Source organism: Dipodomys merriami, unplaced genomic scaffold, assembly GCF_024711535.1.
Source record: "Dipodomys merriami isolate MVZ:Mamm:240054 unplaced genomic scaffold, mDipMer1.0.p SCAF_392, whole genome shotgun sequence".
Lineage (NCBI taxonomy): Eukaryota > Metazoa > Chordata > Mammalia > Rodentia > Heteromyidae > Dipodomys > Dipodomys merriami.
This window is the reverse complement of record NW_027205515.1, coordinates 71,177-98,985: the sequence shown is the minus strand read 5'-3', so window position 1 is coordinate 98,985 and position 27,809 is coordinate 71,177. Positions and strand designations below refer to the sequence as shown.

Here is a 27,809-nt window from a genome sequence, read left to right as displayed (position 1 = left end):
TATAAGGGAGAAATGGTTCTTTTTCCCCCCTCTTCCTCCATTACTGGGGCTTGAACACAACACCTTGCACATGCCAGTTAAGTATCCTGACCAACATCCCTTGTTCCTTTTGAGACAGGGTTAAATTGTATTATGCAACCCTGTGTCAACATCAGACCTGCCATGGTGCCTTCCCAAGGGTGGTGACCCGAAATAGTTTATAAAACAGTGTGGTTTGGAGATAGTTTGTCCCTTGTCCTCAAGACTGTGAATTAAAGGGAATGGAAAGAACTTCCCTGTTCATGGATTGGTAGAATCAATATTGTGAACATGGCCGTACTGCCAAAAATGATATACAAATTCAATGCAATCCTCATCAAAATCCAATGATGTTCTTTACTGAGATAGAAAAAAAAATCTAGAAATTCATATGGAGCAACAAAAGACCTAGAATAACCATAGCAATTCTAGGCAAAAGCAATACGTGTGGTATCATACCACCAGATTTCAAACTACTACAGAGCCATAATAACAAAAATAGCATGGTATTGGCACAAAAATAGACCTGAAGATCTGTGAAACAGATTGGAAGACCTAGAAATACCACATACTTAATTTGATAGGTAACAAAGGAGCTAAAATGGAAAAAAAACAAAAACAAAAAACCGAGCTTTTTCAACAATTGGTGTTGGGAAAACTAGACAGCCATATGCAGAAAACTAAAAGTGGATCCCTGGCTTGTCACAATGCACTAATATTAATTCAAAGTGGAGGAAAGACCTCAACATCAGACCCGAAACTCTGAAACTACTGCAAGAGAGAGGGGAGACATTAGAACTTCTAGGTATAGGCAGGATCCTCCTGAATAGAGTCCCAGGGACACAACAGATAGGAGAGAGACAAGTGGAACTACATTGTTTCTGCACAGCTAGGGACATAATTACTAAATTAGCCAACCAGTTGAGAAAAGATAAAGGCCTAATATCCAGTATATACAAGGAGCTCAAGAAACCCCTCCCAAACAATGCCAATTACTAAATGGCCAAGGGAGCCAAGAAGAGACTTCTCAGAAGAAGAGGTAATGGCAAAGAAACACATGAAATGCTTTATCATTGCTGGCCATAAAGGAAATGCAAATCAAAACCACCCTGAGATATCTTACTGTAGTTAGATTGGCCAGAATTTTGAACAACTCTGTGGGGCGAAAAAGCCCTACTGAATGTAGACCAGTACAACCACTCTGGAAAGCAGTCTGGAGGTTCCTTAAAAAAGTAAACATGGGCCGGGCGCTGGTGGCTCACGCCTGTAATCCTAGCTACTCAGGAGGCTGAGATCTGAGGATCGCGGTTCAAAGCCAGCCCGGGCAGGAGAGACCGTGAGACTCCTATCTCCAATAAACCACCAGAAAACCGGAAGTGGTGCTGTAGCTCAAGTGGTAGAGCGCTTGCCTTGAGCTGAAGAGCTGAGGGACAGCGCTCAGGCCCAGAGTTCAAGCCCCATGACCGACAAAAAAAAAAAAAAAAAAAGTAAACATGGGCCTTCCCTGCAACCTTGCTATACCACTCCTCAGGATATGGTAAGAACACCTGCATACGCATGTTCATTGCCACACTACTCATAATAGCCAAGATAGGGAAGCAACCCAGATGTATAGTTCAATTTCAATTTCCTTGTCCCTCCATTTCTGTGCTTTTCCTTATACTCCCAAAGACATAAACAGAACAACTACTAAAATAGCCAAAGAAAAAACTTAGTTTCCATTTCCTGGAGTTCATTTTGATAAATATTTTTTTAATGATCTAGACACAAAGGCATTGTGCCTTTCTGTTCCTTTGTTAAGAGTATCCTCCTGGGCTGGGAAGGTGGCTCAGTGGTAGAGTGCTTGTCTTGCGTGCACGAGGCCCTGGTTTGATTCCTCAGCACTGCAGAAGCAGAAAAGGTTGGAAGTGGTGTTGTGGCGCAAGTGGTAGAGGGCTAGCCTTGAGCTGAAGAGCTGAGGGACAGTACCCTGGCCCAGAGTTCAGGCCCCACAACTGACCAAAAAAAAAAAAAGGGGGCTGGGAAGGTGGCTCAGTGGTAGAGCGCTTGCCTTGCATGCATGAGGCCCTGGGTTCGATTCCTCAGCACCACATAAGCAAAAAGAAAAAAGCCGGAAGTGGCGCTGTGGCTCAAGTGGTAGAGCGTTAGCCTTGAGCTGAAGAGCTGAGGGACAGCGCCCAGGCCCAGGCCCCATGACTGGACCCCCCCAAAAAAAATCTGCTGGGTGCCAGTGGCTAATGCTTGTAATCCTAGCTACTCAGGAAGCTGAGATCTGAGGATTGCGGTTCAAAGCCAGCCAGGGCAGGAAACTCCGTGAGACTCTTACCTCCAATAAACCACTAGAAAACCTGAAGTTGCTCTATGGCTCAAGTGGTCGAGCGCTCACCTTGAGCTGAAGAGTGCAGGGACAGCACCCAGGCCCAAAGTTCAAGCCCCATGACAAACAACAACAAAAAGAGTATCCTTTGGTCTTGTGTAAGAATACCTAGAAGTACTGGTCCTTTCACAAGGGTTTTTCTTCAAGTTAATGTCTGAGGGTAGGTCAGCCTTCTACAGTTTCTGGATGAGCTGGCATTTACCAATGATAATTTGGTCCTGCCTAAGCAGAGCAGGGTGACATAGTTTTGAATATGTATCAAGATTTGTGGGGCTGAGAATGTGGTTTAGTAGTAGCCTAGCATGCATGAAGCCCTGGGTTCGATTCCTCAGTACCACATATACAGAAAAGGCCAGAATGGTGCTGTGGTTCAAGTGGTAGAGTGCTATCCTTGAGCAAAAGCAGCTCAGGGACAGTGCCTAGTCCCTGAGTTCAAACCCCAGGACTGGCACAAAGGAAAAAAGATGAAGATAAAACAGCCTGAACTCCTAGGAAAACCTGAAATTGAGTGGTTGAGTGCACAGCTCTGAGGGGATTAGGCACTGTAGAGCCAGAGCTGCATCCTGGTTTGACCCGCGACCCTATTCTAGGCAGTCTAAGCACAGTGAGGTTGGGACAAGTGGGAGGGGCTGGCTGTGTGCAGGCTGAGTGAGCTGACTGCTAATAGGGCTGGGCCACCCTGTGCTGCTCCCTGGAGGCTGGACAAAGCTAGGATTGTTCCCTGGCTCCTTTTTGTCCCTACTCCCTGCCCAGGCCTGGCCCGCCTCCCCAGCCACTCTTTTCCCTGTCAGCCTGGCTGCCAAGAGCCAAGGACCGCATCTGCTGACCCACCTTGGGAGACCTATTGCACACTGGGTAAGGAAGCTCACTAAGGGTCTGACACCTCTTTTGGGGAAACTGAAGTAGCTGCTTCAGCTCCTTGTTTCTATGACAACTGCACACATCTCATTGCACTTTAGGAGTTTCCAAACCCTACTGTTGAGTGTAGGGATCCTGAGGGGAGATGAACTCCAGCATCCTCTAGCTGCCTCCCAACCCTCCCACAATTTGGCAGAGTGCTCAGGCCAGATCTACCCACCCATTGTGGGAGGGTTAAGGGATTCTCTGGGAAGCTTGTCTGTCCTCTAGGGATACAAGGTAGAGACGAGGTTTATCTTGTTCCTAGCAGGGTCCTGAGCACTGAGCTCAGTGGCGGAGAATCTAGGAACCCACAAGCAGTGTGAGGTCCAGAGTATGAGCTGCCCAGACACATGGACCATAAGCCTGACTGACAACAGGAAGGAGGCAGGGCCAACCATGGAGTTGCTGGAAAGTTTTGGCCTAGGGAAGGTCGGGGGAGTGTCCTGTTGTCCCTCCTCTTGGGCAGTGCCGTCCCTGATGGCCCAGCCCCTCTACTGGTGCCAAGGAATGTGCTGGGAGAAGCAGCCAGAGAAGCGGGCGGGGCAGCCGAGTGAAGGCCACCCGGAGGCAGCACGCACAGGTCTGGGCTGAGGGTCAGGGGACTCAGGTGGGATAGGGACTCAGCGCACCAAGGGCACAAGTATGATTCCCTGAGAAAAACCAGATGCCCCACCCCAATTCCTTGTCCTACTGGCAGACATCCTGCTTCTTCAGGAATCTTGCCCCAGGGCATGGGTTTTCTGTGCTCAGCACAGGGAACTACAGGAGTCAGGGTTCTTCCTGAGGCCAAAGAAGGAAGACTGGCTCTAGGGGCTGAGACCCCTGGCCCCAAACCAGACTGAGGCTGAGAGCCTCCTCAGTGGGGAACCAAACGACCAGAGGATGGGATGGGGTTGGGGGTTGCTGATATGCTGGCCTGGGAAGCAGGATCAGCATCCCCTGGTTTGAATGCAGTCCTCTTGAGCTCAGTGATCAAGGCCAGTCTAAACCTGGGTAGGGAAGGGTTTATGTCGTGGGGGTGGGGAGTCTTTTATCCTTCCCTACTCTGCCTTCAGGTCAATGTGGAGGTGTTGCCGGGTCTGGGCCGCCATGCTTAGTCTCAAGCTGCCGCAACTCCTTCAAGTCCACCAAGTCCCCCGGGTGAGGGCCTTAAGGGGCCAACTCCTACCCCCAGGGCACAGATGGGGGCAGAAGTTCTTCTCCTTTAACTATTGGGGAGCCCCTCCTGCAAGATAACTCTTCCTCCATGGGAGACTTCCTCTGTTCTCTGAGACACAAACTGTCATTTCTGCCTTCAACCAGAGTCCTCCTCCCTGTGTGCCCTCCTCAATCCTATCTTGTCCCTTGACTCTTCTTCTTCTTATATGCTCTGTGGGCATTAGGACCTGTGGTTAGAGAGAAATTGGGTTTTGTGTGGCTTGGGGCCAGCGTGCGCCTCATCGTACCTTCAGCCCTGTAGGGGCCCAGTAACACCCCCTGTTTCTCCCTGCCACTGCTACTTTCCCAGGTGTTCTGGGAAGATGGCATAATGTCTGGCTACCGTCGCCCTACCAGCTCAGCCTTGGACTGTGTCCTCAGCATCTTCCAGATGACCAACGAGACAGTCAACATCTGGACTCACTTCCTGCCCACCTGGTGAGAAGCCGCGGCCTCCGGCGCCTAGGGGTTCGGCCAGGCCCGGCCCTGCCTGCCCTCGGGGTGCGGGGTGGCGGCCTGAGCACATGCCCGCGGCAGGTACTTCCTGTGGCGGCTCCTGGCGTTGGCAGGGATCCCGGGCTTCTGCGCGGAGCCGTACCACTGGCCGCTGCTGGTCTTCCTGCTGCCTGCCTGCCTCTACCCCTTCGCGTCATGCTGCGCGCACACCTTCAGCTCCATGTCGCCCCGCGCGCGACACATCTGCTACTTTCTGGACTATGGCGCGCTCAGCCTCTACAGCCTGGGTGAGCCGGACAGCGGCGGGGAGGCGGGCGCGGGCGGCGGGCGGCGGGCGGAGGGCGGGGCGGTGCCGGAGGGCGGGGTGCGCCCAGGCCTCAGCTGCTGCCCGCCTCACCGCAGGCTGCGCCTTCCCCTACGCCGCTTACTCCATGCCGGCCTCCTGGCTGCACAGCCGCCTGCACCAGCTCTTTGTGCCCGCCGCGGCGCTCAACTCCTTCCTCTGCACCAGCCTCTCCTGCTACTCGCGGTAGGTGTTCAAAACGCGCGCGTGCGCGGGGCGGGGAACTCCAGGCAGAGGGACCCAAGGGGACAGCTCCACTGCCCTTGAGCAATGCTAGTGAAGAACTTGCTATTACCATTATCTCCCGAGAGGCAGCTGTCCGCCCATTTCAAAGATGTGACCATTTATTGAGGAATCATGTGACCCAAGGGCTTAGTCGCCAAGTTTCATTCACACCCATTTCAGTCCAAGATGCCCTCCCCTCTCTTGACTCATACCCTGGCAGGGGTGGAGACCAGATCGCCCTTTCTCCTTGCTCAGTTTCCCGGAGATGGAGAGCCCTGGGCTTAGTAAGGCCCTCCGCACAGCCGCGTTCGCCTACCCCTTCCTGTTTGACAACCTCCCACTCTTCTACAGGGTAAGAGTGCCCAGGACCTCAATTGAAGCCCTGCCTCCTGTTTAAACTGTCACAGTGCCCGTTCAGACTGGTACTCTGCCTTCAGCCTAATCTCACTTCCAATCCCGAGATCCCTGACGTAGCATTTCTGGTCCCATATTCCATACTATCAGCCCTGCTTTCCCTTGGCAGCTCGGATTGTGCTGGGGCAGGGCCCGCAGCTGTGGGCAGGAGACACTGAGCACCAGCCACAGCTACCACCTCCTCTGCGCACTGCTCACTGGCTTCCTCTTTGCCTCACGCCTGCCTGAGCGGCTGGCACCTGGACGCTTTGACTACATAGGTGAGTGCACTGAGCCTAGCCTGGCCTGGAAAAGTGAGGTGGTAACCCAGGAGCACAGAGAAGGGGCTGAGTAGTAAATGGGTATTCCAGCCTGAGGAAGGATCCCCTCCCTTTCCTAACATTTTTCCTCTGATGGGCCTGCCTCTGACTTCAACAAGCAGCAGATGCTTTATTCAATTCAGCTTGGGAATCAGGGTTGTTTTTTGTTTTTGTTTTTCCCTCCCCATGGTATAGTGGAGTGGCAGGCAGAGGATGGTGGCTTGCTCTGGGACACAGGGTAAGGACAGCCTTGAGAATGGACCTTACTCTGTCCCATGTTCCTTCTAGGCCACAGCCACCAGCTCTTCCACATCTGTGCAGTACTGGGCACCCACTTCCAGCTGGAGGCGGTGCTTGCTGATATGGGATCTCGCCGAGCCTGGCTGGCCTCACAGGAGCCTCCACTAGGCCTGGAGGGCACAGTAGCCACACTGGGTGTGGCAGTAACTGGAAACCTGCTCATCATTGCTGCCTTCACAGCCACCTTGCTTCAGGCCCCTAGTACCTGCCCCCTGCTGCAGGGTAGCCCGCTGGATGTGGGATCCCAAGCTAAACAACAGTAAAGTGCATCTCTGACCCTAGCCTAGAGGGATGCAGAGGCCTGGTCCCAGTACTGTAAAGGTATCCAGAGCTGGGCCTGAGTTGGGGACATCTCAGAGCCAAGAATCGATGAGGAGAGGCAAAGGAGAGAGGGCAGAGAAGAGGGAGGCCGAAGGACTGGTAGAGATGGAGAGGGACCCAAGGGGCTTCTGATGGAGTGGAGGAAGTGTTGAGGGTCTGCGAGGGGAGACTATTTTCAGGCTGGGGCTGTAGGAAGGGAGGTACTGGGGCTTTTTCCTCTTGCCCTGCTTCTGGTGCTCTTGAAGTATGTTCAGCCCAGGGAGAACTGACACAACTAACCCAAGCCACCCTGAATGCTTCTTAATCTGGTGTGGGGGGGTAGGGGGCAGGAAGGGAGATGGAGGGACTGGGGGACAGCACACCCTTGCCCCTACCCACCACCCAATGTGCTCTTTGCTAGAGATGAGTTTGTCCTAGTCACAACTGTGTGCCAGGTGTCCAGGCTTTTGGAGGGCTGGTCTGTTTGGGAGTAGATTGAAGTTGGGAGTCCTAAGATAGGAGGAACCCTGATTACACTTTAGAAGGCCATCACCCATGTTTGGTGGAACAAAACAGATACAATAAATAAGTCAATTGACTTTGGGAAGCAGTTTCTGGAACTGGAGCTGAATCCTTTCCAATGCCAAGCCCTCCCTTCACACTCCACGAACTGGACAGACTCAGACCCTCTGGACTTTATTTTGAAGCAGCTGGGATGTTCACACGTGCAGGGCAGACTGGGAATGAGGAGGGAAGGGTCCCAGAGAGGAGCCAGGCTGCACTAACCACCTACAGCCCATGCCCTAGACCGGGCCATAGAAGCGTTGATAGGCATCTTGGAAGCCGATTTGGTCAGCCAGTTCATCGCAGTTGGGGTTCAATTCACATACCTCCCTCTTGGGCTCCAGGGGATCTGGGTAGGGGGCTGGGGCTCTGAAAAGACCCCAAAGTGGCATTACCACCATGCAAAGGGCCCTCCCCCTCTTCCCGTTGCACTTGGGGCTACAGAGCCTCTACTAGGGAGGACTGTCCTGCCCCATAACCCCTAGCAGCCAAGGGAGGCCACCCTACTGCAACTTTCCCCTGACATTCTAGAAACAGAGGGCTGGGGCCTAGGACCTTCTTTCAGCTTACCCCTGCCCCTGGTCCACGTAGCGCCGGGGTCTCTTCATCAGCTCGCTGCCTTCCTTCTTGGATTTGAAGGCTGTGGAGCAGAGGGGCAGGGATCAGCTGGCTCTTTCTAATGGCCAGATAGAAGGTAGTAGAAGTGGAAAATGGGGTTGAGGAAAGGAGGATAAGGGAGGTTGACACGGGTCAGGCCTAGCCCCCTGTACCTGTACCTTTGCCAGACTCTGCACCACTGGGCTTCCCATCTGCAAAGAAAAAGGAACTGGTTTGCACCTGCCCTTTCCTAGGGCCTCAACTTCCTGCCCCCACTTTTCTGGAAATTTGCTCTGCCTTCCTTTCCCTACACAAATTGCCAGAGCTTATAAGAAGGTAGCTAGAATACAGAAGGCTGAGAAGTAGGACCATGGTGCTTCTCCCTTATAGCCCAAGGGCAGTCTGGATCAGGGTGCCAATACTCACCTGCCCAGCCAGTGAGACAGAATGCAGCCAAGATCAGCAGGGTGAGGAGAGTGAGGGTTCTCATGGTGTCTGTCAGCACTTCGGCAACGTTAGTGCTCAGGATTCAGCTGACTGCCCCTTGCAGCTACCAGCACTTTATATACCCACTGGGCTGTGCCCCCGTGGTGCAGGCAGGGCAGGGGACACTGCCAGGGCTAATTGGGGGTCATGTGTCTTGGCCCTATAGGCCAAACCCAAAGGATGTTGTGGTTGGGGGCTGTGGCTGCCAGGGCAGGGCCTCGAGATTAATGGATGATGGGTGAGAAAGAGGGTGCCAGATTATGATGTCACTCCTATCCCTTCCCTGGGGACTGCTCCACACCCTCTTGCCCCTACTCTTTTCTTAAAGACCAGCAATCTCAGTATAAAGCACTGGCTTGGCCCTAGGGGGAGCCAAGGGGGAGGAAGGGGGCTCAGAGGTCTAAAATAGGTTCAGCAGAGCTAGGCTCCAGTTGTCGTAGCCTATGATTTGCACTGTCTGCCCCAGGGCAGGAGCCAAACCCCAGGAAGGGAGTACCAGGCCAGGCAGGCAATGCCCTCATTCACCCTGCAATCTGTTAAAAGGCAGGCTGGTGTGGGGCCACTTCCTGTATAAGTCCTATACATCAGGACTGGAGAAGAGGTCAGGGCAGCACAGGACCAAGAACCAAAGCCCACAAATGTGAGACTGGGTGTATGAGGACAACCTCTCCATCTCTGGGGCAGGCTAGGTGACAAGTGTCAGTGTACAGGGGTAAGGCCTTCAGGGAGCAGGGAGATGGAGTCACTTTTAGGTTATCCAGCAATCCGCTAGCCAGTACAGCCTCCCTCATTAACAGCCGTTGGAGGGATTGGCCCCCTATTCCCATTCCAAAGTTGATAGGAAGGCCTGTCTTCTGACAGAACATTGTGACCTAAAACATCCATCCTACTCAAGAGCTGCCACTGTCTCAGACTAGTGAGAAGAGAGGGTCCTGGCCCCTCTTTGTTTGGCCTGTGTCTTTGCTCACCTACCAACCCACCCATCAGGACTCAGTCTGCCCAACCTGATAGATAAAGCACTGGATGGGGAGGGCTGGCAGGAGGGAAGTATCTGCCTAAATGCAGCTGTTCCTCAGAGAAAAAGGTAAGCTGGGCTCATGATCAGATACAATCCTAGGCCCTAGCCTACTCCAGCCTAGAGGTTCCCAGGGCACTGAAGCTAAGGCCTTGACCTTGGCCAAGAGCTAGGGAGCCCAGGAGTGGTCTTGGCACAGGAAGCCCGGCGAGGAAGCATCCTCACAAATTATAGGGTAGAGGAAGAAGTTTATTTACAGATGTGGGGAGAACATGGCATGGCCCTTGGGCTGGCCAGTAAGGGGACAATCAGTGAAAACACATTCTCTAGGCCAGATCCAGGGATGGTGTGTGTGTGTGTGGGGGGGGGAGTGCTGGCCAAACTAGAGAAGAGGCTTGGTATCCCACCCCATCCCCAGGGAGAGCTGGCTACAGGCTTCCATGTGGAAGAAAATAGGAGGAATCTTAAGGTAGTTGAGTGTGTGACTCCTGGGAGCCCCATAGGTTTAGCGGCAGTTGGGGGGCCTGCTCCAGCCTTGTCCTCCATTGCTGCCTGGGGACTGGCACCATTTCAGCTGTTCTCAAAAGGCAGCCTGCCCAGGCCCAGAATGCTGACCACAGGCCCTTGACCTTGACTGCCCTCTACTCTGGGGTTTGCCTGTCTCCTCCTCACTCAGGCTCCTTCAGTATATCCAGCAGCTCCCTCTGTTCTCTGTGTAGGGCCTGAAACCAATGAGAGAGAATAGATAGAGCATGAGGAAACTAACTTTGTCTCCTCAGTGCCTAATTCCATCTAAGCTCATGTCACGGGTTTAGCAGGGTAGGTGTCAAGACAGAGGCACATGGGGACTCTCTGCCATTTAGCACATATACACAGCAGCTGGGGTACCATGGTCACCTGGGATGGGCTCTCCAGAGCAGAGACCATTTTCAACAAGAGCTTGCAAAGTGGCCCCACATCCAGATTCCTCAGCAGGGCTTTTTTGTATATATGCCAGTAATAAACCTGGAACTCAGGGCCTAGACACTGTCCCTTAGCCTTTTCCACCAAGGTTAGTGGTCTATCACTTGAGCCATAGCTCCACTTCTAGCTTTGTGGTGGTTAATTGGAGATCAGAGTTTCTAGGATTTCCTCCCTGGGCTGGCTTGGAACTGCAATCTTCAGTTCTCAGCTTCCTGAGTAGCTGGGATTACGAGTGTGAACTACTAACTGGTCTTGTGAAGAGAGACCAGGAAGAATCTGTAAAGCATGAATTTGGGGAGAACAGGCAGGTCTGCCCCAAAGAGTGGCTGCAGGTTAGTCCATCTCGATGGATTCAGCAGTAGTGTTACCACTGGATCCTTCCTGAAGCTCCTCTTGGAATTGTACTTGGGTCAATAAGCCATCTTGTCACCCCAGCCACAGGTGCTACCTGTCCTTCATGCGATCAAACCCTTGCTTTTCATCCCTCACTTGAGGTCATATTCAGAAATTAAGTTGGCCTAAAAGAACACACTTGGGCCGGGCGCTGGTGGCTCACGCCTGTAATCCTAGCTACACAGGAGGCTGAGATCTGAGGATCGCGGTTCAAAGCCAGCCCGGGCAGGAGAGACCGTGAGACTCCTATCTCCAATAAACCACCAGAAAACCGGAAGTGGCGCTGTAGCTCAAGTGGTAGAGCACTTGCCTTGAGCTAAAGAGCTGAGGGACAGCGCCCAGGCCCAGAGTTCAAGCCCCACGACCGACAAAAAAAAAAAAAAAAAAAAGAACACACTTGGGCTGGGAAGGTGGCTTAGTGGTAGAGCGCTTGCCTAGCATGCATGAAGCCCTGGGTTAGGTTCCTCAGTACCACATAAACAGAAAAAGCCGGAAGTGGCGCTGTGGCTCAAGTAGTAGAGTAGAATAGAGCTAGCCTTGAGCATAGAGAGGCTCAGGGACAGTGCCCAGGCCCTGAGTTCAAAGCCCAGGACTGGCAAAACAAAACAAAAAAACCCCAAACACATTTGCTGCTGGAGGATGTTCTGGATGTACAGAAGGCTTCAGAAATCATTCTAATGTGTGAGTTTTAAAAGTCCTGGCCATCAGGCTCGGAAGGTGGCTCAGTGGTAGAGCGCTTGCCTTGCATGCCTGAGGCTCTGGGTTCGATTCCTCAGCACCATATAAGCAAAAAGAAAAAAGCTGGAAGTGGTCCTGTGGCTCAAGTGGTAGAGCCTTGAGCTGAAGAGCTGAGGGACAGTGCCCAGGCCCAGAGTTCAGACCCCATGACCGGACCCCCCGACCAAAAAAAAAAAAAAAAAAGTTCTGGCCATGTTTACTTGGAGCACCACTGGATGAAGAGGAGATGGAGAAGCCATTACCTGGGACAAAACCCCTTGTCCTCCCTGGACCTCAGAGACTGCAGCAGAGAACATGTGCTACATGGACTTCAGCAAGAGCAGGCTGGTGGGGGGAATCCAGGCAGCCTGACTGCTTAGGTCAAGGCTGGCAAGGAGCTTCTTACAACAGAGGTGATACGTGACTGTTACTGTGGGCCGCCCTCCTACTCCTCTCAGAATCCCTTATGTTGGCAGAGGAGGAGCTACAAATTTGGGGATCTCTAGAGCTTATCAGAAACCAAAAGGAAAGTAAACATGGCTTGATACTCACCTGCCAGGCCTGTTGCCGGGCTTCAACCAGCTGCTGTAGCTCTTCTACCTGCCTGCGACCAGCCAGGACAGTGTCTGCCAACTCCTTGTTCTTGGCTTTCTGCTTCTGCACCTGGCGCTGAAGGGTGTCCCGTTGTTGCAGGAAGTAGGGTGCCATGACACTGCACAAGTCTTTCTCTGGGATCCCACTGGGGCGCCTTGGGGTGGGCACATGGAGACAGAAAGGAAGGGATACAGGGCTGGGAATATGGCTTAGTGGTAGAATGCTTGCCTAGCATGCATGAAGCCCTGGATTCGATTCTCAGTACCACAGAAACAGAAAAAGCCAGAAGTGGCACTGTGGCTCAAGTAGTAGAGTGCTAGCCCTGAGCACAGAGAGGCTCAGGGACAGTGGCCAGGCCCCGAGTTCAAGCCCTGGGACTGGAAAAAAAAAAGAAAGAAAGAAAAGGAGGGATACACGTGGAGGACTCTGCTTCCAAACTCAATCATTACTACCTCCAGTCTCATCTTGGGCTGTCAAAGCCTGCTCAGTACTGTTGAAGTACTGAGATGAATGAGATGCACTCTAGAGCTGACATTTCAGTGGGAAGCCTAGCTGGCTGGTAGTGATCGCAGGATAGAAGACTGGACCCCAGAGGGATGAGTGGAGCATGGAGGCTAACACAACAGACGAGGCTCTAGCCTTCTATACCCATTTCTCCCTCACAGGATCACAGGATAGAGGTAGTAATATCTTTTTTGTGTGTGTACGTGGATCCTAGGGCTTCAACTCAAGGCCTGTCACTGAGCTTTTTTGCTCAAAGCTAGATCTCTACCATTTGAGCCCATAACTCCATCTGAGCAGGTAGTAGGTTGGGGTGAGGCAGGATGAACCTACCAAGATGGGGTAGCTCCTGACAGAGCCTGGACCCTGGGAGGCCCCAAGAAGTGTTGGTAGATATGAGAAGGTAAGGAAAGATGGGTCCAAGAAGGTAAGATTTATACAGGGAGTAGATGCCACTGTTTTCTTTTCTTTTTTTTTTTTGTTGTTTTGGGGCTTGAACTCTGGGCTTGGGCGCTGTCCCTCAGCTCTTCAGCTCAAGGCTAGTGTTCAACCACTTGAGCCATAGCACCACTTCCAGCTTTTTCTGCTTATGTGGTGCTGAGGAATTGAACCCAGGGTCTCATGCATGTGAGGCAAGCATGCTTCCATGGAGCCACCTTCCCAGACCGATGCCACCATTTTGTAAAAATTCTTTTTCAGTTGTAAAAAATTTTTTTTTTTTTGGTCGGTCGTGAGGCCTGAACTCTGGGCCTGGGCACTGTCCCTCAGCTCTTCAGCTCAAGGCTAGCGCTCTACCACTTGAGCCACAGCGCCACTTCTGGCTTTTTCTGCTTATGTGGTGCTGAGGAATCAAACCCAGGACCTCATGCATGTAAGGCAAGCACCACTGAGCTACCTTCCCAGCCAGAGTACTAGTCTTGAGCACAAAGAAGTGCAGGTATGGCACCCAGGAGTTGAGTTCAAGCCCCAGGACCCTTTTTTTGTTGTTGGCTTTGGGGCTTGAACTCAGGGCCTGCCCTGAGCTTTTTAGCTCAAGGCTAGCGCTCTACAATTTTGAGCCACAGCAACACTTCCAACTTTTTCTATGATTAATTGGAGGTAAGAGTCTCATGGACTTTCCTGCTTAGGCTGGCTTTGAACCACAATCCTCAGATCTTAGCCTCCTGAGTAGCTAGGATTACAGGTATAAGCCACCAGCACCAGCTTCTCTTTTCCTCTGAAAGAAGGTCTGCCTCAGCCTCTTAAGTAGAGGGATTACAGGTGTACGCTACCACATACCTGGCTCAAAGCATTCTTTTTCAGGAGCAAAAAGCTAGTATCTCTTAAGTCAATCAGACTAAGTCTCCAAGAAGCTGAGGCACTGTCTCTTTGTTATCCTGCAACTTCCCATCCCTATCTTACCAGGCTGGTCCCTTGTGGTCTTTGCCTTCTTCCACAATTTTGTCCAGTGAATTCAAGACAGCTTCTAGGTTCCCTTCCTCTTTGATTTCTGAGATTTCCTCCTGAAGAGAAAGGAGGAAAGAGCTGTAATAATACTAGATCACAGTAGAAATTTGCTAAACTGATAATAGCAATTTGGTAAGATTTTGGCTAACTTCTATTTTGTCTTTATACGTTCCAAATCATCCCTACTTTTCTGAAATGTGTAGCTTTTATAATTAAGAAAATAAAATACTCTGATATACAGAAATTAGATCTAAAATACACTGGGATATGATCAATTATAATACAGGATTCTAAATACTCACATACAGTGAGACCTAAAGAGGATACTCAGGAGAGAAACAGAGGTATAATGCCTATGTGCATCTTCATATTTATATAAAATATACATGTTTAGATAAAATAGAAATATATAAATATGTTAAAATAAAATATAGTTATATAATATGTAAGTATATAAAACTTATATTCAAGTAATATGTATTTATATAAAATATATATTTATATAAAAATATATAACTATGGTATGGAAACAAAAGAGCTCTCTTTTATTAAATTTTAATTTTTTGATGATTCTGTCTTCTTTATGTCTGATGTATGAAAGTGTACTTCTGGAGGGCTGGAGGAGGAGGGTACAGAACTCAAGGGAAAATGGGTGAAAAAGTGCAGCAGTGGAGCTCATGTTCTGCAACAGACATTGATGAAAGTGAACCATGCAACGTGTGGGTAGAGATGGGAGGGAGGGAATGGGAGAGAATGAGGGAACAGATGACACTATGTGAAAGGAAATGTACTTATTACCTGACCTATGTAAAGGTAACCCTGCTGTATATCACCTCTAAAACAAAAATAAATTAGAAGAAAAAAGAAAATATAAAACAGGAAACATTTAAAAAGAGCCAGCTTCACTGCCAGCCCATTATCTATTTTTTCTTTTCTTTTTTTTTTTTTTTGCCGGTCATGGGGCCTGACTCTGGGCCTGGGCACTGTCCCTCAGCTCTTCAGCTCAAGGCAAGTGCTCTACCACTTGAGCCACAGCACCACTTCTGGCCTTTTCTGCTTATGTGGTGCTGAGGAATCAAACCCAGGGCCTCATGCATGCAAGGCAAGCACTTTACCACTGAGCCACCTTCCCAGCCCTCCCATTAATTCTAGAAGCTGTTCCTCTTGACTTTCAACATACCTCTTGATTTTCTTATCTGCACTATATTACCCTTTGCTAATTCTGCATATTGATAAGACTATCCTGAACTGACAGCATAGGGGTCTGACTCTCTTTTTGTGCCAGTCTTGGGCTTTGAACCTGGGGCCTAGGCTCTGTCCCTGAGTCTTTAAAAATATATATAATTTTATTGTTATTATTAAGGTGTTGTTAAGGTCTATCCCTTAGCTCTTCTGCTAACGGCTGACAGTATACCACTTGAGCCACAACTTCACTTCTAACTTTTTTTTTTTTTTTGGGGGGGGGGTCTGGTTGTGGGGCCTGAACTCTGGGCCTGGGCGCTGTCCCTCAGCTCTTCAGCTCAAGGCTAGCACTCTACCACTTGAGCCAGTGCCACTTCCGGCTTTTTTCTTTTTGCTTATGTGGTGCTGAGGAATCGAACCCAAGGCCTCAGGCATACAAGGCAAGGGCTCTACCACTGAGCCACCTTCCCAGCCCCCACTTCTAACTTTTTGATGGGTAATGAGTCTTATAGACTTTCCTGTCTGGGGTTAGCTTCAAACCATGATTTTCAGCCTCCTGAGTAGCTAGGATTACACAGGCCATTAGCATTTAGCTTTTTTTTTTTTTTTTCTTGCTCTCTAGCTCTGTACCACTGAGCTACATTCCTAAACCTCATGTTCTTTGTTTTTGTCCTAGTCCTGGGGCCTGAATTCAGGGCCTCAGCACTGTCCCCTAGCCTTTTTTAAAAATATAATTTGAGGGGCTAGGAGGGTGGCTCAGTGGTAGAGCACTTGCCTTGCATGCATGAGGCCCTGGGTTCGATTCCTCAGCACCACATAAGCAAAAAGAAAAAAGCTGGAAGTGGCACTGTGGCTCAAGTGGTAGAGTGCTAGCCTTGAGCTGAAGAGCTGAGGGACAGTGCCCAGGCCCAGAGTTCAGGCCCCACGACCGGACCCGAAAAAAAAAAAAAAAAAAAAAAAAAAAAAAATATATATATATATATATATATATATATATATATATAATTTGATTGTTATTAAGGTGTTTTGTAAGTTAGGTAAGTGAGCACATTTCTTTTGGACAATGTCACCCCTTCCTTTGTGTTCCCAGTTACTCCCTCCTGTCCCTGCCCACAAGTTGCATAGTACCTGAGAGTTTTTGCTCAAGGCTAGTGCTCCACCATTTGAGCCATGGCTCTGTTTCTGGCTTTTTTGGTAGCTAACTGGAAATAAGAGTCTCAGTGACTTTCCTGCCTGGGCTGGCTTTGAACCTTGATCTTCAGATCTTAGCTTACTGAGTATCTAGGATTACAGACATGAGCTATCAGTGCCCAGCATATGTCCTTTATATCCATAGTTTATTCGACTTACTAAATGGCTAGTCTAGCTGGGTGCCAGTGGCTAATGCCTATAATCCTAGCTACTCAGGAGGCTGAGATCTGAGGATCACAGTTCAAAGCCAGCCCTGGCAGGTAAGTCCATAAGACTCTTATCTCCAATTAGCCATCAGAAAACCAGAAGTGGCGCTGTGGCTCAAGCGGTAGAGTGCTCACCGTCAGCTGAAGAACTCAGGGACAGTGCACAGACCCAGAGTTCAAGCCCCAGGACTGACAAAAAAAAAAAAAAAAAAAAAAGGCTTGTCTATACTAGGCATTGTCCTAGGAGTATGATATATAAAGATGAATAAGACCTTAGCTTTCCCTTACTGAGCTCTTCCTTATACAGTCTATTGGGCAGACAACATATTAACATATAATTACAATATACAATGATGAGAGCAGGGGTCACTCAAGATACCCATGTTACTTGGAAGGGAGGGGTGACTGATGCTGCAGCCTGCGGGGCATACAGGACAGTCCTAGGTGCTGAAAAGACAAGAGAGTTGAGTCACCACCTTTAGGGTACTGACAATCTAGGGATAAAACCTAAGCCAATGGTATCTTTAAGGCTTCTTGCAACTCACCCGGATAGATGTCTGCAATTGAGTTATAAACTTGTCATAGATTCGCTGTGTCATCTCAGGCTGCAACTGGTAGAAGTGTTTGTAACAGTCAGTGAACCTCTGGTAGCTGGAGGGAAGGAGGAGGCAGATGTGGGGAGGGCCAAGCATACAGCAGCTGTCAGGCTACTGGGCTCCTATGCTTCTTAGCACAGGATTCAAGCTTTGTCTACTTTGTGGTCCTGGCTAATGAAATGGATGCAAATTTTCCACCTCTAGTGCCACAGGATGGTTCACCTCACCACCAGTGCCCATTACCTTCTCCATTACTCTCAGCAGAGCTTTTTCTTTTCTTTTTCTAATCATAGGGCTAGAGTGTAGGGCCTAGGTACTTGTCCCTGACGTTTTTCGCTCAAGACTAGCACTCTACCACGTTGACCACAGCACCACTTCTGAGATAAGAGTCTCATGGACTTTCCTGCCTGGGCTGGCTTCAAACCATGGTCCCCAGATCTCGGCCTCCTGAGTAGCTAGGATTACAGGAGTGAATCAGTGGTGTCCAGCAGCAGAGCCCTTTTAAGTTCAGAGGTTTCTTTAAAAGTGGGAAAGTGAAGCCAGGTGTTGATGGCTCATGTCTATAATCGTAGCTATTAAGGAGGCTGAGATCTGAGGATCGTGGTTCAAAGTCAGCCAGGCAGGAAAGTCCATGAGACTTTTATCTCCAATAAACCATTCAGAAAACTCGAAGTGGCAAACACCGAAGTTCACATGAACATGGCAATAGCCAATGTACAGTGGTTTGAAGGCTCAGTGTTATGGGCTAATGAAGGGTAGCAAAAGGTTCATCTTAAGTTGGGGAGCAGGGGTAGCCTTGGTGACCTCTCATGACCTCCATCATGAAGCAAGTTCCAAGTAACCAAAGACCAATACAAAGGACAGTTCTGGGCATCATTTCAACCTTTAGCAGTCCCAGATATGTTATTTTGCTGCTGGTTCCACAGGCCACACAGTCTGTGGCTACAGGGAGGAATGTGCAGGGACATATGATGCCTGCCCTGGCCGAAATTGAAACTGGATAATTGTGGCTCAGACACCAGAAATCCTGTTCTTCTAGCCTACTGGGGAGAAACTGACTGCCCTACCACTGTTATCTATGAACTCTTGTGGGTTGTCCCTTAATTTGAGAATTCAGTGATAGTGAAGGGCTCAGAAACAGGCACATTCATCCAAATAAATAAGATGGGAATAGATATTGAATAGGACCATGTGATTTAAGCAAAGAAGTTAGTCAGCTAGACTGGGGTCCAAAGTGATTCCTTCCTTGTCAGCCAAAGCAGACTTGGGAATAGTTTGAATGTCCTGTAGACTTCCTGAAAAATACATTCAGGGAGAAGCAGGAAAGTAATATGTTTCGAAAACATTCATAACCATTTATCCCCCAAGTACAAAATGCTTTTTTCCCATGAAAGCTGCAATATCCTTGTGGACTTCTGCAATGTCACTGGACTCTCTGGGACACCCAGGGTAGTGGTAAAAGTACACAGACACTGTCTCTTAGACAGGGAACCCCCTTAGACTGAAGTGAGACCTGACTCTAGGCCTGCCCCACTATGAGCTACTTCTCCCACCCTAGACCTTAGGCCCCAGGGCCAGGATTGGACAGCACAGTCCTCCTCCAGGGATTCCCTTATGGCCTCTGTTCCCTGTGCTCTCCTTCACCCCATGATGAAACAGGTTCTTGGCTTTGACCTTCTGAAATACACAGGTGGCCAGCTATGTATTAAGTTAAAAAAAAAAAAAAAAGCTGGCATTGGTGGCTCATGTCTGTAGGCTGAGATCTGAGAATCATGGTTTAAAGCCAGCTGAGGCAGACAGATCTGGGATTCCTATCACCAATTAACTAGCAAAAAGCCAGAAGAGAAGATGTGGCTCAAGTGACAGAGCACTAGCAGTGAGTGAAAATGTTGAGAGATCGAGACCCTCAGTTCAAGCCCCCACTGTTATAGAATGTGTGTGTGCATGCGTGCACACACACACAGACAGGGTCATATCACCAAATTTTAAAACTAAAACCACCATGTAACAATATTAACTGATTGTAGTCCCTTTTTTTGGGTCAGTTGTGAGGCTTGAACTCAGGGCCTGGGTACTGTTCCTGAGCTCTTTGGCTCAAAGGTAACACTCCACAACTTTGAGCCACAGCTTCACTTTGTTTTCTGGTAGTTAATTGGAGATAAGAGTCTCCTGGACTCTCCTGCTTGTATAGGCTTTGAACCTTGATCCTTGGATCTCAGCCTCCTGAGTAGCTAAGATTCCAGGTGGGAGCTACCAGTGCCTGGCTTCATTATTTTCTCTTAAACTTTTCCCCTCCTTTTTTTTCTGTGCCAGCACCAGGAGTTGAACTCATTCTCACTCAGTATTTTCATTTATGACTGGTGTCCAATCACTTGAGCCACAGTTCCAGTCCCTTTTAGGGTGTTTATTTTCAAGACAGAGTCTTACTTTATGCCCAGGTTAGTCTGGACTATGATTCATTATTTGTACTTTCCCTTGTTGCTGGGCTAACAAGTGCCATCCTGCCCAGCCATTGGTTGAGGTAGAGTTTCATGAACTTTTATGCCTAGGCTGTTTTTGAACCATATTCTCTCCATCTCTACTTCCTAAGCAACTAAGATTACAGGCTTGAGTGACCACACTCAAGTTTAAGTTTCTTTGAAACATTATGTATTATCTGAGTAACCTTCAATTTTTTTGGGGGGGGAGGGAGTATCAGTCCTAGGGCTTGAACTCCCAGGCCTGGGGCTGTCCCTGAGCTTTTTTGCTCAAAACTAGCATTCTTCTACTAGAGCCAAATCTCCATTTCTGACTTTTTGGTGGTTAATTGGAGATAAGAGACTCACAGTCTTTCCTGCCTGGGCTGGCTTTGAACCATGATCCTTAGATTTCAGTTTCCTGAGTAGCTAGATTACAGGTGTGAGCCACCAGCACTTGACATCACTTCTAACTTTTTGCTAGTTAATTTGGAATGTAGGCTGGCTTCTCCTCAGAACTCAGCCTTCTGAGTAGTAGTAGTAGTGTGAGCAGATGGCACCCAACCCTTGATTTTTTTTGTTTTTTGACGGTTGTGGGGTTTGAACTCTGAACCTGGGCACTGTCCCTGAGCTCTTCAGCTTAAGGTAAGTGCTCTTGAGCTCACTTGAGCCACAGTGTCACTTCTGGTTTTCTGGTGGTTAACTGGAGGTAAGAGTCTCACAGATTTTCCTTCCTGGGCTAGATTTGAAATGTGATCCTCAGATCTCAGCCTCCTGAATAGCTAGGATTATAGGTGTGAGTCACAGAACCGTTCATTGTTTTTGAACTCACTGGAAAATCATTTCACTCACTGCAATAAAAATGCACTATGGGAATGCCAACCCTCAGAAGCTAAGGCATAAAGACAGGAGGACAGCTTGGGCTATATAACATGTTCAAGGTCCACACACACACACAAATTAAGGTGACAATTAAGGTCCAAAAAGATATACTCTTGGACTGTGAATGTAGCTTAGAGGTAGAGTGCTTGCCTAGCATGCATGAAGCCCTGGGTTCAATTCCTCAGTGTTACATAAACAGAAGAAGCCAGAAGTGGCACTGTGGCTCAGGTGGTAGAGTGCTAGCCTTGAGCAAAAGCTCAGGGACAGTGCCCAGACCCTGAGTTAAAGCTGCCTAGGACTGGCAAAGAAAGAAAGGAAGGAAAGGAAGGAAGGAAGGTAGGTACTCTTGGCTCACACCTGTAATCCTAGCAACTCAAGGGGCTGATATCTGAGGATCAGAGTTCAAAGCCAGCCTGGGCAGGAAAGACTCTTTTCTTTTCTTTTTAAATTGTGAAAATACTGTACAGATGGGTTACAATTACATGAGCAAGGTAATGAGTACATTTCTTCTTCTTTTTTTTTTTGTTTTGGGTACGGTCATGGGGCCTGAACTCTGGGCCTGGGCACTGTCCCTCAGCTCTTCAGCTCAAAGCTAGCGCTCTACCACTTGAGCCACAGCGCCACTTCCGGCTTTTTTCTTTTTGCTTATGTGGTACTGAGGAATCGAACCCAGGGCCTCATGCATGCAAGGCAAGCACTCTACCACTGAGCCACCTTCCCAGCCCTATGAGTACATTTCTTTTCTTTTTTTTTTTTTGGTCGGTCGTGGGGCTTGAACTCTGGGCCTGGGCGCTGTCCCTCAGCTCTTCAGCTCAAGGCTAGCGCTCTACCACTTGAGCTACAGCGCCACTTCCGGTTTTCTGGTGTTTATTGGAGATAGGAGTCTCACGGTCTCTCCTGCCCGGGCTGGCTTTGAACCGTGATCCTCAGATCTCAGCCTCCTGAGTAGCTAGGATTACAGGCGTGAGCCACCAGCACCTGGCCCATGAGTACATTTCTTATCAAGCATTGTTGCCTCCTCCTTTGTTTCCCTTTACCATCCCCCCACCCCACTAAAGTTGTAATGTTTGTTTTTCAACATAACGTCTTGTACATCTCATTGTTGCAATGGATCCACCTGTATCCTTATTTAAACAATTTGTTTTTTCCCTTCCCCTCTCCAAATTATACCAACACCAAATACAGTGAAAACAGGGGTTATACCGAGGGGGAGGGACATACAAAGCAACAAAGAAATCATCTTATAAATGTTAGAAACAACAGCAAGAAAGAAAAACCATTTGAATCTTATCTTGGGGTTCATTTCGCCTAATATCAACTTATCTGACCATTTCTGCTTGTCTCAGACATACACTAGTTATTACAAATAAGGGAAACCATGGAACCTATGTTTCTTTGGGCCTGGCTTACTTCACTTACTATAATTTTTTCCAAGTCTTTCCATTTCCTAACAAATGGGCAATGTCATTCTTTCTGATGGAGGCACAGAATTCCACTATATACCACATTTTTTTTTTTTTTTTGTGGGTTGTGGGGCTTGAACTCTGGGCATGGGCACTGTCCCTAAGCTCTTCAGCTCAAGGCGAGAATTCTACTGCTTGAGCCACAGCGCCACTTCCAGTTTTCTAGTGATTTATTGGAGATAAGAGTCTCACGACTTTCCTGCCTGGGCTGGCTTTGAACCATGATCCTCAGATCTTAGCTTCTCGAGTAGCTAGTATTACAGGCGTGAGCCATGGGTGCCGGTCTGATATACCACATTTTCTTGATCCATTCTTCTACTGAGAGGCATGTGAGTTGGTTCCATATCTTAGCTATGATAAATAATGCTCCAATAAACATAGTTGTGGTGGTAGCTTTAGTATGGTCTTGTTTGTGATCATTCAGGCAAATGACCAAAAGTGGGATTGCTGGGTCATAGGGGAGTTCCTGAGACTCTTATCTCCAATAACCTACTCAGAAAAAGCCAGAAGTAGTGCTGTGGCTCAAGTGGTAGAGCACTAGTCTTGAGCACAAAGAGGCTCAGAGACTGAGCCCATGCCTTAATTCAAGCCTTAAGACTGGCTAAAAAATAAAAAAAGAAAGAAATGTACACTTTACTTGACCTGTGTAACTGTAACCCCCTCTGTATATCACCCTTAAAACAATTAAAAAACAGAATCTGTCTACTGAGAAAAAACAAAGAACAAAAAAAAATCCCCAAAACCCCTTACTATAGGGTCCAGTGTTAGAACATGTGCTTTAGCATGCAGGAGGTCCTGGGTCAATCCCTAGCACCAAAACAAAAACAACAAAACTACTTATATATAAGTTGAGTTGTAAGTTTCACCTTTAAAAAATTTAACTGACAGGCTGGGAAGGTGGCTCAGTGGTAGAGCGCTTGCCTTGCATGCCTGAGGCCCTGGGTTCGATTCCTCAGCACCACATAAGCAAAAAGAAAAAAGCCGGAAGTGGCTCAAGTGGTAGAGCGCTAGCCTTGATCTGAAGAGCTGAGGGACAGCGCCCAGGCCCAGAGTTCAGGCCCAAGACCGGGGGCCCCCCCAAAAAAAAATTTAACTGAGGCAGGGTGCTGGTGGTTTACATCTGTAATCTTAGCTACTCAGGAGGCTAAGATCTGAGGATCGAGGTTCAAAGCCAGCCGGGGAAGGAAAGTCCATGAGACTGTTACCTCCAATTAACCACCAGAAAACTGGAAGTGGTGCTGTGGCTCAAGTGCTGGAGAGCTCACCTTGAGCTGAAGACCTGAGGGACAGCAACCAGGCCCAGAGTTCAAGCCCCACGACTGACTGACCTAACAAACAAAATTTAACTGAAATTCTTTTAAGTACATATCAAGATTTGGTTATTTGTCAATATCCTGGTTTATATATGCCCATAAACTGTCCAGGACACCATGGAAACAAAGATGCTCACAAGTAAATTCATGTTTAGACATGTAGAGTGCTAAGGGAACCTCAGTTTGCTTTTTTTTTTATTTTGGGTCCAGTCATGGGCCTGAACTCTGAGCCTGGGTGCTGCCCCTCAGCACTCTACCACTTGAGCCACAGCACCACTTCCGACATTTTTTTTTTTTTTTTTTTTTGCTTATGGGTGCTGAGGAGTTGAACCCAGAGCCTCAAGCATGCAAGGCAAGCACTTTACCACTGAGCCACCTTCCCAGCCCTTGGTTTGCCTTCTTTACTGAAGGTCAGTAACTGATGCCTAAATCAACATCTGTTCCACAAATTGTCCACCAGAGGGCACAAGCAGCTAGCACATCCTTCCTGATAAGGAGAAGGGGCTGAGAAGGCTGGATACAAACTTATTTTACAAAAATCTTTGTTTTTTCTAAATGACCAGTCACTAACTTAAAAAATAAAGAGAAATTTCACAATAGCAGCTAAAGCTATGAAGAACTGGTAGTGACCTAATAATGTATAGGAGCCGGGTGCCGGTGGCTGTGTCTGTAATCCTAGCTCCTTAGGAGGCAGGCTGAGATCTGAGAATCGAGGTTCAAAATCAGCCTGGGCAGGAAAGCCCATGAGACACTTATCCCCAATTTACCACTAGAAAACCAGAAGTGGCGCTGTGGCTCAAGTGGCAGAGTTCTCGCCTTGAGCTGAAGGGCTGAGGGACAGTGCTTAGGCCCAGAGTTCAAGCACCACTACCAACAAAAACAAACAAAAAAGCTGAACACCAATTTGGCTGGATCCTGGATTCTAGGTTCAAAGCCTTTGAGGAAGGCTTTCTTTTTTTGGGTCGTGGTGCTTGAACTCGGCCTGGGTACTGTCCCTTACAAAGACTACCTCTTTAAGATGACTGAAAAATATAAAGACCACCTACGTGGAGAGATCCTATCACTTCTGTGGGTGGGTGATGTCACTATAGAAGACACCATTGATCTATATACTGTCCTAGCCTAAATCACAGCTTTTTTTTTTTTTTTTTTGGTCAGTTGTGGGTTTGAACTCTGGGCCTGGGCACTGTCCCTCAGCTCTTCAGCTCAAGGCTAGCGCTCTACCACTTAAGCCACAGCACCACTTCCAGCTTTTTCTGCTTATGTGGTGCTGAGGAATTGAACCCAGGACCTCATATACGCAAGGCAAGCACTCTACAACTAAGCCACCTTCCCAGCCCCTACAGCTGAATGTTTTAAGGAAACAAAAAATAAAAAGGTTTAAGAGGAAAAGTTAAGACCCTGAAATAACTGGCCCAATTTTAAAAAGAAGACAAAAAGGAAGATTCACAATAAACAAATGTAAGATTTCCTACAAGCCTAGTTTTAGGAAGCCATATGCAGAGGCACAGAGAGACCCAAAGGCAGTAGCCAAGGCCCTTGTCCTATGGAAAGAGGTGACATCAAGCAAGGAATAAGCATTTAGTTGATGGTCTAGCTGAACAAAACTAGAAAAATTAAGACTGGCATTAGACTACTACCTTAAACCTTAATCCAAAGATTTAAAATAAAAATAAATGGTAAAATGGGAACACTATTAGTGAAACCCTAATGGGAAAGAAGGAAGAAAAGGAAGGAAGGGAAGGAGGGAAGGAAGAAGGAAAGGGAAGAAGGGAAAAAGCAAGCCAACTAGAAGATTAAGGAGGAAATTTTATAGTGTTTTTCAACCTTTTTTCCTCCTTTTGGAGATACTGGGGTTTGACTTAAGAGGCTCATGCTTGCTAGGCTGGTGTTCTACCACTTGAACAACACTTCAAACCCTACTTTTTGCTGATTATTTAGAGATGGAGCCTGGATTTTTCTCCCCAGACTGGCTTTGACTCAAGATACTTCAGGTCTCAGATTCCTGAGTAGCCAGTGGTTCTCAGCTGATTTTGATTTTTTTTTATTTTTTATTTTTTTGGGTCTGGTCGTGGGGCCTGAACTCTGGGCCTGGGCACTGACCCTCAGCTCTTCAGCTCAAGGCTAGTGCTCTACCACTTGAGCCATAGCGCCACTTCCGGCTTTTTTCTATTTGCTTATGTGGTGCTGAGGAATCGAACCCAGGGCCTCAGGTATGCAAGGCAAGCGCTCTACCACTGAGCCACCTTCCCAGCCCCATTTTTTTTTTTTCCGGGGCTGAAGACCGAACCCAGGGCCTTGTGCTGGGTTTTTTTTTATTAATGATTTTTATTAATAGCACTAGAATGTCTAGAACTCCATGAAGGCAAGAACTTTTTCATGGGTGTACAACTAGCAATTAGAAGAGAGCCTGGGACAGTCAATGGTCAATAAATCTACATATCATCAATAAATGGAGGACATATAGGGTTTTTTTTGTTTGTTTGGTCGTGAGGCTTGAACTATGGGTTTGGGCACTATCCCTCAGCATTTCAGCTCAAGGCGAGCATTCAACCGCTTGAGCCATATCACCACTTCTGGTTTTCTAGTGGTTTATTGGAGATAAGAGTCTCATGACTTTCCTGCCCGGGTTGGCTTTGAACCGTGATCCTCAGATCTCAACCTCCTGAGTAGCTAGGATTACAGGTGTGAGCCACTAGCACCCGGCACATATAGTTTTTTAAGAGGAGAGGAAGGCAAGAATAAGTATGGAAAAATAAACAAAGAAGGACAATACCTGGACATGTAATGATATGTCATAAGTGGTCCAGAAAAATAATTACTATCTAGGCCATAGTGGCTCATATCTGTAATATTAGCTATTCAGAAGGCTGAGATCTGAGGACCGAAGTTTAAAGCCAGCCCAGTCAGGTAAGTCTGTGAGACCCTTATCTCCAATTAACCACCAAAAAGCCAGAGTGGAGCTGTGGCTCAAATGGTGGAACATCAGCCTTGAGTAAAAAAGCTGATAATGCCTAGCCCTGAGTTCAAGTCCGAGTATATCATTCATAAAGAATATGTTAAACTGGGTGCCAGTGACTCACTCCTGTAATCCTAGCTATTCAGGAGGCTGAGATCTGAGGATCGTGGTTCAAAGCCAGCCCAGGCAGGAAACTCTGTGAAACAGAAAACCGGAAGTGGCGCTGTAGCTCAAGTGGTGGAGCGCTAGCCTTGAGCTGAAGAGCCGCAGAGACAGAGCCCAGGCCCAGAGTTCAAGCCCCACGACCGACAAAACAAACAAACAAGAATATGTTAAGAGTGGCAAAATGTTTTTTAGGATAATACATTTAGTTTTCAGAGTCTTCCAATGCTGGTATTATTCCCATCATAGCTAATATAGTTTTCTATGGATGAGTACTGTGCTGGGGGCCTTACTATATATTTAGTTCAGTTAATTCTCAAAATGGCCATATAGGAAAAGTACTATTGCTGCCATTTGGCTAAAGAAGAACTGAGGAGATGGTTTTATTCCTTTACTTTATTATATATATTTTTTGCTGGGCCTGGGGCCTCGGTGCTGTCCTGAGCTTCTCTGGCTCAAAGATAAGCGCTCCATTTCCCGCCAACTTTTGTGAGTTTATTGGACGTAAAGAACCCTTACGGGCTTTTTGCCTGGCCTGGCTTCGAACCGCGATCTCAGCCTCCTGGAGAGCGAGGATTACAGGCGTGAGCCACCAGCGCCCGGCAGAAAGAGACAGTTTTAAATCCGGATGGTATCAGTGGTGATACCAGTGTCTCATAACAAAACAAAATAAAAGTAGAATTAAAAGCTCTAACTGCCCTCCCCCCCTCCAAATTCTCTCGAAGTGCAGTGGCTGTATTTCCACGGCTAGAAGTTACGGTGAAAGCGAGGCTTCCGGGCGGAAGGAGTGACTGGCCGTCCAGGGCCCGCGGCCAGTAAACCCGTTGCCGGCTTTAGGTAGGTTCGGGATCGCCCGCCGAGGCTGCCGGGAACTGGGCGGCGGCCCCGCCCCGCCCCCACAGGCCCGCCCCCAGTGCCTCGCTTGGATTTCGCTGGGAACAAAGCGTCTCTTCTTTCTCACCCTCGTTGTCCCCTACCTTACCTCCCGGTGGCGACCAGCTTTTGGAGAAAGGTATCCACCATGGTATCGAGGAGTTTTACCCTCGAAATGGGTGTGCCGGATTCTGGAGGTGATTCCTCAGACCTTTCCTCCACTCCCGTTGTCGGATCGGCGTTGCTCGCTTCAGCCATGTTGAAGTCGAACCGCCAAATCGAACTGATCTGCCTGTTCCGCCCACCTGATCCCTTGATTGGCCGATCCTAAATTTCGCGCTCGTGATTGGGGCCAGTAGAACGTCTGTCTCTGTGCCGGAAGGAGGCAGGCAGTGCGGCTGGGTCCGGGGAAGATGAGAGG

The 27,809-nt window shown here is 48.4% G+C and overlaps 3 protein-coding genes across 4 annotated transcripts; 1 reads left to right on the top strand and 2 right to left on the bottom strand.

Moving 5' to 3' along the window:
* The first annotated feature begins 3,131 nt into the window (after positions 1-3,131).
* Paqr6 (progestin and adipoQ receptor family member 6) lies at positions 3,132-7,450 on the top strand. Of its 2 annotated transcripts, none has more exons than XM_069990163.1 (8): positions 3,132-3,250; positions 4,351-4,435; positions 4,803-4,930; positions 5,030-5,235; positions 5,351-5,477; positions 5,772-5,868; positions 6,040-6,190; positions 6,518-7,450. In XM_069990163.1, exons 2-8 carry the CDS (start codon positions 4,355-4,357, stop codon positions 6,790-6,792), a joined length of 1,065 nt encoding a protein of 354 aa, XP_069846264.1. In that variant the 5' UTR covers positions 3,132-3,250; positions 4,351-4,354; the 3' UTR covers positions 6,793-7,450. The 2 variants fall into 2 exon arrangements, with proteins under 2 accessions (XP_069846264.1, XP_069846263.1); XM_069990162.1 differs by lacking the exon at positions 3,132-3,250 and adding an exon at positions 3,570-3,875.
* A 163-nt stretch (positions 7,451-7,613) lies between these two features.
* On the bottom strand, positions 7,614-9,624 carry Bglap (bone gamma-carboxyglutamate protein). The gene is made up of 4 exons (XM_069990165.1): positions 8,417-9,624; positions 8,170-8,202; positions 7,964-8,033; positions 7,614-7,762 (listed from the first exon to the last, which is right to left on the bottom strand). Exons 1-4 carry the CDS (start codon positions 8,478-8,480, stop codon positions 7,633-7,635), a joined length of 297 nt encoding a protein of 98 aa, XP_069846266.1. The 5' UTR covers positions 8,481-9,624; the 3' UTR covers positions 7,614-7,632.
* A 95-nt stretch (positions 9,625-9,719) lies between these two features.
* Positions 9,720-27,752, bottom strand: Pmf1 (polyamine modulated factor 1). The gene is made up of 5 exons (XM_069990164.1): positions 27,498-27,752; positions 17,230-17,335; positions 14,061-14,161; positions 12,117-12,312; positions 9,720-10,213 (listed from the first exon to the last, which is right to left on the bottom strand). Exons 1-5 carry the CDS (start codon positions 27,644-27,646, stop codon positions 10,160-10,162), a joined length of 606 nt encoding a protein of 201 aa, XP_069846265.1. The 5' UTR covers positions 27,647-27,752; the 3' UTR covers positions 9,720-10,159.
* Between the last annotated feature and the right edge of the window lie 57 nt (positions 27,753-27,809).